This window comes from Equus caballus, chromosome 2, assembly GCF_041296265.1.
Source record: "Equus caballus isolate H_3958 breed thoroughbred chromosome 2, TB-T2T, whole genome shotgun sequence".
Taxonomy (NCBI): Eukaryota; Metazoa; Chordata; class Mammalia; order Perissodactyla; family Equidae; genus Equus; species Equus caballus.
In genome coordinates, this window is record NC_091685.1 from 3,139,645 (window position 1) to 3,151,838 (window position 12,194).

At 36.6% G+C, this 12,194-nt stretch overlaps 1 protein-coding gene across 7 annotated transcripts in view; it reads right to left on the bottom strand.

Annotated features, from left to right (window-relative positions):
• Window positions 1–12,194, bottom strand: part of PRKAA2 (protein kinase AMP-activated catalytic subunit alpha 2) — a 76,680-nt gene that overhangs the window by 33,205 nt on the left and 31,281 nt on the right. For all 7 annotated transcript variants that reach the window (XR_011429994.1, XM_070245298.1, XM_070245309.1 and 4 more), the window contains 1 exon segment: window positions 8,587–8,728. Coding sequence is in view for 4 of the 7 variants with exons in the window: in XM_070245298.1 (XP_070101399.1) it covers window positions 8,587–8,728 (142 nt within the window). In the remaining 3 variants the exon portion in view is untranslated.

Below are 12,194 nucleotides of genomic sequence, written 5' to 3' on the forward strand. Positions count from 1 at the left end.
AATAAATCAATATTTTCCATAACATGTTAGCACATAAGATAATTAATATGTCTTGGCAATTAACTTTATAAAAGTATGTATTTTCAGTCACCAGCTCACACTGAATTTGGCTTTCACTTTCTCTGTAACTAGATCTGTATGTATCTTGAAAGGATAATAACTTTAAAGAACGTATCTGTATATACTCATGCAATATTGTTATCATGCATAAATTTAAGAAATCATGAATCTCATCAAATATCCAATCAGAAGGTTTCCTGATTCGTTTATAATACTTTTTTGGTTTTTGTTTTTATATTTTTATTGAATCAGGATCTAAATACAATTGGTTGATATGTCTCTTGTGTTTCTTTAAATTTATAGGTTGTTCCTCCATTTGTTTTTTTCCTTGCATTCTTTTGGTGAAGAAACCACTTGGTTTGCCCTATAGAGAGGATTCCATAGTCTCATTTTGCTGATCCATTCTTTATAGAGGCATAATGCACAGTCTCTAGCCCCCTCTTAGATCTAGACTTGATCAGATTTCAGTTTGATTTTTGTTTTCTTTTGAAAGAACAGATGGTGCTGTGTACCTCCAGCCGAAGGCTTATCATATTTGTCTCTCCGTTTTGGATATTAGCAGCCACTCTTGATCAGAGCCTAGATTTATTAATTCACAACGAAATTTGAAATGCTGGCCAATTTGCATAGTGTAGTAATGAACTATGGTCTAAAGGAAATCTTGACTCAAACTTCCTTCCTCAAAAACCCCACTGTCTCTGAAGTGGAGGCCATCAGATTATACTACCCAATACTTTTTCTTGTTATAGACATTAACCAATTTCCTTGCCAACTCCCTCTCATTCTGACTTAATGTCTTTTTTCCCACTCCTACTGTGGTCATCATTTTGGATGTAAATAATATCCTTGTCTAACACGTGGCCTCTAAGTTCCCTGATCTGCTCATTTCTAATTATCTGTTCCTCAACCACACACAGCCACTCACCCCATGGTCACACACTATCTAAGACCAATTCCTAACATTACGCGCTGGATTCCTCTCCCCCACACACAAAGGACTTGGTTTCTACAATTCACTCTTCTTTCTCTCGTATCAATCTCTCCCTCTAGAACCATTCTCTTTGGCATGTAAATATTCTGTATCTTCATCATAAAAAAAAAAAAAATCCTATTTAGACCCCTCATTCCCCTCTAGTTATCACTCCTATTTCTTTCCTCTCCTTTTAATAAAATTCCTGAACTATCTATTACTACTACCTCCCCTTCTTCATCCCACATTCCCCTCCCTTCATTCCATATAACCCCTCACAACAGGTTTTTGCCCTCAGCATTCCAACAAATTGGTTCTTTCCAAAGATACCAGAAACCTCCACCTCACCAAATCTAGTAGTCAATTCTCAGTCTTATCTTACTCAATATTCAGCAGTGTAAGGAACAGTTAATAATTTCTCTTTCTTCAAATATGCTCTTCACTTGGCTTGAAGATAGCCAATTCTCCTGGGTTTCCTCCAACCTCATTAACTGTTCATTTTCATTCTCCTTTGCTGTTTCCCCTCATCTCCAGACACCTTAACATCATAGGGCCCTCAAGATCAATCCTTAGACTTCGTGTTTACCTGTACTCACATCCTTGGTGATCTTATCCAGTCTTAGGGCTTTAAATATCTTAAATACCATCTATATGCTGATGACTTCCAAATTTATCTCTAGTTTACACCTCTCCCCCTATTTCCAGACTCACATATTCAATAGCCTATTTACACCTCTCCTTGGATGTCTAATAAGCATTTTAGCTTCATAAAACCAAAACCAAATTGTTGATACCACTCCCCACCTCAAACCTCTCCTACAATTCTGTCTACTTCAGTTAATGGCAACTCCATCCTTTTATTTATTTGCCCAAGCCAGATACCTCAGAGTTATCCCTGAGTTATCCTCTCACAATCTACATCTAAATCTGTCAGCAAATGCTGGTGTCTTTACCTTGCAAGTATATACAGAATATGCTTACTTCTCAATACTCTCCACATTATGCTCTATTCCAAGCCACCATCTCTTTCACTCAGATTACTGCCATTGACTCTGAACTGGTTTCTCTGCTTCAGGTCATATGTCAGGTCATATCATACCTCTGATCAAAACTTTCCAACAGCTTCCTATCTTACTCAGAGCAAAAGCCAAAGTCCTTACAATGGCCTCTACCACCCTACACAATCTGGATCCCCTTTATGTCTCGGACCTCGTCTCTTACTCCAAGATCACTTTGCTCCCTTGATCTCTAGCCTGTAGGAATTTCTACCTCAGAGCCTTTGTATTTGCTGTCTCCTCCAACTGCTATTTTCCTCCTCCAGCTATCTGCATGGCATGTTCCCTCACCTCTTTACTTTCTAACATAAAATATACTTTACTAATATAGGGTTTATTATCTATCTCCTCAATGTCCCCCACTAGACACACACACACACCACACAAATATAAGCTCCATATTAGCAGAGATTTTGTTGCTGTCATCTTTTTGTTTGCTGACATATATCCATAGGGCCTAAATGGTGTCATTCATTGAATGAATGTCAACAAGCTAATTGCTGGTCTTATTTCCCTACACACACCCTGTGCATCAGCCAAATCAGACTCTGTACTCCCAACACACCATGTTCTTTAGACTTTCATTCTCTTGCTCTTGCTTGTCCTCCTAGAACCATCAGGACCTACCTCTTTATACATGCTACAAGTAATTGTTGAACACCCACTATTGTGCTAGGTGCTAGAGAAATAAAGGTAATATTTGACATCTCCATTTAGATGCTTAATGGGATTCTCAACCTAACATGGCCAAAATAGCATCCTTAACATTCACCCATACCCCAATATGGCTCTCCTCCATTCTTCCTATCCCAGAAAATAGTATCATCATCATCACCCAACCCAAAACCCAAAATCCCAGTTGCTCAAGCAAAAAACAAAATGATTCCTCACTCCCTTTCTTTTCCTCAGTAATACATTAGATCTACTTCCAAAACATATATTGAATCCATCAATTTCTCTCCATCTAGACTAGTGCTGTTGAATAGAACTTTCTGCAATGACAGAAATGTTTTTCATCTTCTCTGTCCAATATGATAACCACTAGCCACATGTGGCTATAAGCACTTGAAATGTGGCTAGTGTGACCAGAAAACTAGTTTTAATTTTAATTAATTTAAATTTATGCCACATGTGGCTAGTGGCTACTGTATTGGACAGCACAAATCTAGACTAGCACTTTGGGTAAAGTCACCATAATCTCTCCGCTGGACTACAGCGATAGTCCCTAATTGGTCCCTCTGCCTCCATGCTCACTCTACACTACGGTCATATCACAGCACTCCTCTAACTCTCCAAAAGCTTCCCATTTAGAACAAAATCCAACCTCTTACCAAGGCCCTCAAGACCCTACTATGTCAAGACCCATATCTACTCTCTGACCTCATGAACCACCTGCTGCCTCTCTTCCTCTCCCCCGCACACTATTCTCGACATTATAGCTCTCTCTTTCCTACAACACTGGAATTTTGTTTCACTCCTTCAAGGCTGTGGTTCCCCTTGTTTTGAGAACACTCTGTCCCCAGATCTTCAAATGGCTAGATCTTCATCATCCTTTAGTTCTTAGCTCAAACCTTACCTCCTTAGTGAGGCTTTCCCACAAACTAATCTAAGTTAGCACTTCCTCCTTCCTAGACACACACTTTGACAGCACCACGTTCCATTCACCTCATAGCACTTATCACAGACTAAAATAATCTTGCTAATTTATTTTTCTACTGACTATCTAGAGCTGCTGGATACTGCTAGAACACAAACTCCACAAATAGCAGAGATCTTGTCTGTGCTATTTCATCATTGTATCCCCAATGCCTAGAACAGTACCCATCAGATAGTGGGTACCCAATAAAAATTTGTTGAATAAATAAAAGAAAAAAAAAGTTCCTGCGCCTAAAGAATTCAGCCTTGTGGGACATAATGAGCAATTATAACATAATGTCAAGGGCTCTGGAAAAGCTAAATGCTGGGTGCTGTGGCAACACAGACGATGAAACCTAATCCAGTGTTAAGGGATAAAGTAGGTTTTCTAGAGATAACTGTATTTAAAAGCTGAGATCTAAATGACAAGTTGGAATTGGAAGCCTAAGGGAAGGGAGATGCAGATAAAGTTTTCCAAGTACAGGCAACAGTTGAAGTAGAGCAAGCAGGAGAAGACGGTGACCTGACAATAAGAGCAGAGAGAAACGGACAGATTCATGTGACACTGAGGAAAAAGAGTTGCAGCACTTAATGATTAATTATATGTAAGGGACGAGGGAAAAGTTAAAGATGATGCCCAAGTTTTAGGCTTAGGAAATTGTATGAATGGTATTTTCACTCACCAAAGGAAAAAAAAAAGAACAGAGAGAGGAGTAAATTTGGGAGAGAAAGAAAAGTTCAACCAAGTTGCAGATGACTCTGTGACTTCAGAATGGAAACATCCAATAAATAGTTCAGTAAATGTGTTCAGAATTCAGGAGAAATATCTGGCCCAGAAACATAGATTTGGAAATTTTTAGCACAGAGATGACAAATGACACCATGGTAATAAATGAGGTCACCTAAAGAGGGTCTGCTAAGAAGATTACACGAGCTCAGAACGCTGAAACGCATCAATTTTTAATGGCCAGGCAGATAGAGGGGCCCATAAAAGAAAATCTTAAGCAGCAGCAAGAATGGAAAAAGAAAACCAGAAGACTGGAGTCAGAGACAACTAGAGACTACAACATTTCAGGGTGGTGGTGGTGAGCAATGTTAAAAAGCTGTCCATAGGTTGAGTAAGATAAAGTCTAAAAAACGTAGACAGGCAAAACCATCTCTACCGAATCAGAAAGTACTGATCTTTTAACCAGTTAAAATGAAGTTTCCTTAGCTAAGAACAATGGGGGAAAGAAAAACAAGGACAGAAATCAATTCAACAACTTCTAGTTCCTGGGAAAGTTTGGAGTTTCCTTTCAATCCTAAAGTTTACTTCTTTTAATTTTCTCCCAGTGGGTTTTTTTCAAGTTGAGTCAATAGAGAAATCAGGCAATAAACAGCCTTCATTCTTGGTATTTAGTTTTCAAACTTACTTACTAATTCTAGAGGCCCCTTCTGTAACAAGGAAAGTATTCTTGGCAGCTAATCCAAGACTGCATAAAACAAACAAAACCACTAAAAGGATCAGGTCTCTCTCCCTCTTTAAATCACTAACACTATCAGAGGCTAAGTCAACAAGCTTGTTCCGCAGCAAGAACACATGAGTGCTTTTTTTAAAAAATTAAGATCCACAATTAAAGAGGCAGTGTGGCTGAATGGATTAAGCTTAAGGCTGGAAGACAGAAGCCTTAAACATTAAATTCACCTCTGCCCACTACTTTCTGACCAATTCTGAGAATATTCTATAACTCTTTCAAAAACAGAATAGCAAATAATGAAATAATTCTAAACCAGAATGAGATAATAAGTCAAACTAAAATTAAACAATTATAAATAATTATATAAATGGAGGCAAGAAAACACTGGTATATAAGACATCAAAAATTAATTTTTAAATCCTCACGACAATTGCAATTGCTTGCTGACAAAATCTGATTCATCTTTGCAGGAACAGAACAGGAACTAGGACTCACACCCCAAATGAGCAAAATTTCCTTGGGGTCTTTCAGGGTTGCCATTCTGAGGAACAAGGCAAATACAGAGAGATCTCTCCCTTCTCCACTCTCTCCTTAGCATGTGATACTTTTGGTTTGGCTTCCCAGCTTTCCCCTCCTATAGGAAATGGCCATTCAGTAAGAAAGAGCAAAGAGATTTTGCTTAGAAATCACTCAGAATAAAGTCACTACTATCATGGAGTCGAAGATAGGTATGAACTGTTTCAATTAACTGAAAACCATCTGGAATCATAAAAGAGGAGTGGAATCAGCTTGTAGGTTGCCAATTGCTGCTTTGGGCCAATGTTCATCAAATACTAGGCATTATACCAGTGCAAACACATTTAATCCTCAAATAACACCATGAGGCAGCCCCATATTAAGGTTAAGGAGACAAAGAACAGGGGAGGTGAATCACCAAGCTCATGGGTGGTATTTTAATTCTTATGATGATCCTAAAAAACTTGTATATACATAGTCTGGATCATCTAGAATATAGGTCCTAGATGACAGCCTTACCATCAAGTACTGCCATGCAATTTCAGAGACCCCATTTCTTGTTTATGTTTATGATCTAGCGAACTTTAAGTGAAGATCAAATGACAATGAAGCTTACTGTAACATAAAGTTTTCATGGTACTGGTGTGAGAACTCAGTCATCACAGGTCACCCAACGGGATGTCAAACCCAAAAAAAGCCTTTTCTGAACAGTCAGTCAGTGGTATATTTATGCTGTGGCTAAGATGCACAGAATGGGCCCCATCATTGAATATAAAAATTTGCAATAGCTCACTAGAAATAAATGTAGTTAGTGATAGTAAAGACTAAATGCATGCTCCAAATCCCAGAAATAATTGGATCAGCCACTCATGGAAGGATTTCAAGATCCTACTGTATGTTTCCTATTGCTGCCATACTTCAAACCTAGTGTCGTAAAATAACACAAACGTATTATTTTTAGTTTCATAGGTTAGAAGTCTGACACAAGTCTCATTAGGCTTTGTCTTCTGGAGACTCTGGGAGAAAACCCATTTCTTTGTATTTTCTAGCTTTTAGAGACCACCTGCCTTCCTGGGCTCATGGTTCCCTTCCTCCATCTTCAAAGCCAGCAACAGCCAGTTGAGTCCCTCTCACATCTTATCACTCTGACCTTGTTTCCATCCTCAAATCTCTTTCTCTGACTCTTCTAACTCCATCTTCCACTTTTGAGGACCACTGTGATTATAGTGGGCCCACCCAGACAATTCAGGAGAATTAAGATCAGCAGATCAGCAACTTCAAATATATCTATAACCTTAACTCTCCTTTCCCATGTAATGTAACATACTCACAGGTTCCGGACATTAGGACATCCTAGGAGTCTATTATTCTGCTATGCTGGCCTTGCCATGAGGTAAACAACGTACCTCTACTGGGTTATCAAGTTGTTCCCCATTAACAAAGACAGCCAAAGACTGCTCACTTATAAAGTTTAACTAAATATAATGTCTGATTATAATGAACTAACAAACAAAGCCTCAAAGATACTAATACTGTTTTGTTTTTACAGTATAGTTATACGAACAGCTTTCTTTGCAACAATATTATTTGAATCAAAATATAAATATAGTATTGGACCTCGTTTTACTAGTTCTACTCTTTAACTAACAATAATTTGGTTTTTGTAAAGCAACATTATTTGTCACATTATATTATAGATACTATTTTGAATTTCCTTGGCTTCACTGTCTTATTTGTATTTAAATTGTGAATTTATTTTGGTTTCATAATTGTATCAAAGCTATAAACATGGAGTTTACATCTAGTTCTTTGTTTCTATAAACTTAAGTAACGGTATATTAAAAACAAGTCAAAACCAGGGATCAACAAATTTATTTTTCCTTTGAAAGCAATTTATATAACTATCAGTTTTGAGAAAAACTAGAGTACTGGAGTAGAGGTTAACAGGATGGCATTTGGAGTGAGATCTGAACTGAACTACCAGCTCTGCAACGTATTAGCTATTTGACCTTGGACAAGTTGCTGATACTCTTTAGATATGCAATTTCCTTATCTATAAAATGAGGATAATACTACTCAGCTGATAGGCTTATCATGAGGATGAAGTGAAATTATATATGTAAAATGCTCAATACAGTTCCAAGCCATTATCAGGTACTCAATAAGTAAGATTAATATTTATTTTATAGAACTCTATATAAGCTTTAAGACAATAAAATAAAAAGAATCTTCAGTGTTCAGTATATTATATTTTCTCAATAAATATTAAACTGCAACTTCAAATGATTTAAATACTGTTGTATACTTATCTAAATTTTCTGAGTCCATTGATTTTAAACTATTTATCTTTCAATTTAATTAACTAGCTTATTTATTAATCTCAACATTTACGTATCTTGTAAGTTTGTAACTTGTCTTATCCCCTCAAAAACTCACTTGCCTTACTAAGGGCTTTAATATCAGTAATTACAGTAATAATTGAAGTTTTGTAAGTAATAAACTGTGGTGTATAATCTTCAACAGTTACTGTCTACCTTTTCCAAAAAGAAAATACCTTGATATGTTAATAAAAAGTGATGAGAAAAAAACTACAAAATGAACCTAGGAATATCAAAGTCCTAAATGACCTTCAAAGTGAATAGTAGTAGTTAAGAGTCAACTTCCAAGGCTTCATTCATCACTTGAAAATAGGACCAATTTTAAAACAATGACTTTTAATCCTAAACCAAAAGCATGCAAAAAAGGATTGATGGAGGTTAAATGAATTAACACTTGCTAAAAATAAATATTAAAAATTACATATTTTTGTAAAATGTTTTATAAAAGATAAACAATTATTTGTAAATGTATAAGACAGTTTCTCTTTTTTATTATCAGGTACAAAAATACTTACAGTTTGATAATATGAGGGTGACGAAAGAGTTTTAGATTTTGAATTTCTCGTTTTATTTTTCCAACGACATCTAAACTGCGAATCTTCTGTCTATTTAAGATTTTAACTGCCACTTTATGGCCTGTCAATTGATGTTCTCCAACTAAAGAAAAGAAAAAGGAAAAAATCTGCTGTAATAACAATGCAATCATTTACTCATGCTTCCTTTCACTGTAACCCCAAATTTCTCTATGCATATATTCCACTTTTATAGGACTCATTGCATAAAATTGAAGATATTTCTTTTCACTTTTGTCTCTTCTACTAGAGCATGCACTCCTTGAGGACAGAAACTGTATCTCAGTCTTCTCTATATCCTCAGCACCTAGCATAGACATGTTCATTAAATATTTGTGGAAAGGATTACTGAATTCTATACTCCTGCATAAAAATATAATCAAAATAGGAACACCTTTGGGATAGAATAGAATTCACTATGTTTTGGTATCTCTTTATTTCCCCTCTTCTGGTTAATGCCAGTCATTGTACTATAGAAGAATAAATGATTACTATAATAAATTAAAAACTCAAGAAGAATAAATGATTACTATAATAAATTAAAAACTCATAACTAGTTTCATTACTATTTCATCAGAAAATCCATATGCAGCGCCCCCATCCCTTTTTTGGCTTTTCCCATGAAGCCTTCCTGCTCTCCCCTTATTTCATGGAATCTCTACTTCTTTCACATCCTCACGGTATATTTATAAAGCTCGTGTGTCACTTATCATTTTTAGGCTACTATAAACATTTGTGTTTTTGACATTTCAAATAACATGATAGTATTCATCTGAATCTCCCAGGAAGAACTTAGCACAGTGTTTTGTACATATTAGATACTAAATATATGTTGCATTAAATGAAACAACAGTCATTCCTCTTTCATATAACACATTCACAGTTATCTACACAACTAGTGATATCTTTAAATACCGTTCACATGAAAAATCTCTCAGTCGGGGAAGAAATTCGTCAGCCCCTCCTCCTATTTCCCTCAATTACTATTCTTAACTTTCACCATTCTTCTCACAACATCCTATTCAATCCTTGGCCCCTTTCAGCAGACAAATTCCCCCTTTGATTTCTTTGGGAAAAATGAAGTCATTAAGAGTGATTTCCTTTAAAAAGACGTATTTATTCCACATCCGTCCTTCCACATGTCTCAGAGATGATTTGGCACTCCTCCTGTTCAAAGCTAGCCTCATCATCTTGTGCCCTTGAATGCATCTTTTCTACACTCTCCTTATATTCGACCTTTTTCTTTTCTAATAGCTCCTTCTCCTCAGCCTATCATTATCCCATCCTTCCCAAATGTTTCATTTACCTTGTATCCTCCTCTGGTTTCCAACATTTGTCTTACCAAAATTTCTCAAAAACAGCAGTCCACGTTCTCTTTTCTTCTTCCTTTTTCACTATCTCTAAATTCACTGCTCTCTGGCTTCTGCCTCCACTCCTCTACCGAAACCAAAAGGTCACAAAAGACCCATTAATTACCAAGCTATGTATCCTTTTCATTTCTCAGACCACTATACCACTATAATCTCTGCTGCACGGGACAACATTGATCACTCTCTCTTTGGTGGCACTTCTCTATCCTGGTTCCCCTACTAACTCTCAGATGGTCTCCTTTATGACCTCCACCTTTTCTTTAATGGTTAGCATCCCCAGGTTTCTAATCTAGACCCAAGGTAGATCCTGAAGTTATCCCATTCCTTTCTCACAGTTTTAAATACAACCCATGTGCCAATGACTGCCTCCTTCTTCAAATTCATGTATTTCAAGGTTAGTATCCCACAAATGCCTCAAATGCAACATATTCAAAACTAAACCCAGCATTTTCCTCCACCAGACCTATGTCCTCTATTTCACTTGGTGTGGCACACAGCCTACAAGCTAGAAATCACGGAGTCAGGTGACATTGTCTCCTAAATATTTCTTGGAGTCAAGTTGCAAATCATTATGACAAATATGTTAATAACAATGATAGAAGTGACAATGACAGTAAGTGTTTATTATGTACTAAGCATTATTCTAAGTGCTAACTGACCTGCTCACTAACCTCACACCTCTATGAAGTATTATTGTCCTCCAGTGTACAGAGGAGTGACCTGAGGCTCAGAGAAGTTAAGCAACCTGTCCAGGCAACATGTTAAGTGGTGGTACAACATGTGATCTCACACTGTCTGACTTCAGTTCAGAAACAACACGTTTAATCCCAACAGAATAGGGGCCCCAGTCAGAGCAATCCAAACATGGAATGGGCTGACCTAGGAAGAACTGAAATTCTTGTCACTGGAGATGACTTTTACCTTTATAACTTTCTCAAGCAATAAATTATCATCTCAAAAACTTTAATGAACCTTGAAAGCTACTTTCCCTGAATATCAAACAAATTGGGAGAAATCAAGTTCAAGTAACTTAACTTACTAACATTCCAAAATATGTTTCTAGGACTCCAGAGACACATTATCAATTTCAGGGACTTTCTACTCAATTAAAATAACTTAAATGGTTTCTTGATGCCTGGGTAGTTCATTATTCACCTGGGGAAATTTTATAATAGCCAAAGATTTGCCGGGGTGACAGAGCAAGTATATCTCTCTCCTCAAGTCCCTGATAGGGCTTCTCTGCAATAGCCTTGTCAACACAAGAGGGAGAAGAGTTCATGTCCGCCTTCCCACTGGATAAGTAAAACTAGTGTCTACTGAGAACACATGTGGGTCTTTCCAGATCAAAGAAGTTAAGACCAAGGACTCTAACAGCCAAACAGATGGCAGCTTTGTTTTTTAATGACATATGCTTAAACTGAAAAAAAACAAGACACCAAAAAGTGAGTGAATTCATTTGGAAAATAATATGAGAAAGTATTACTCCATCAACAAATTCAATAAAGCTGCGGGATACAACATCAATATACAAAAATCAGTTGAGTTTCTATACACTAACAACAAACTATCAGAAAGAGAAATTAAGAAAACAATCCCATTTACAAGTGCATCAAAAAGAATAAAATATTTAGGAATACACTTAACCAAGGAGATGAGAGATCTAGACACTGAAAACTAAAAGACACTGATGAAAGAAACTGAAGACATAAATAAATGGAAAGACACTCCATGCTCAGCTTATGGATTGGAAGAATTAATATTAATAAAATGTCCATAATACCCAAAGCAACCTAAATGCAATCCCTATCAAAACTCCAATGGCATTTTTCACAGAAATAAAACAAAGCGCCCTAAAATTTGTATGGAACCACAAAAGACCCCAAATAGTCAAAGCAACCTTAAGAAAGGACAAAGCTGGAGGCATCACATTTTCTGATTTCAAACTATTATTACAAAGCTATAGCAATCAAAACTGCATGGTATTAGAATAAAAACAGTCACAGATCAACGGAATAGAGAGCCCAGAAATAAACCACACATATATGGTCAACTAATTTATGACAAAGGAGCCAAGAATACACAATGGGGAAGTCTCTTCAATAAAGGTGCTGGGAAAACTGGACAGCCAAAATGAAAACAAAAGAATGAAACTAGACTCCATCTTACATGTTACACAAAAAT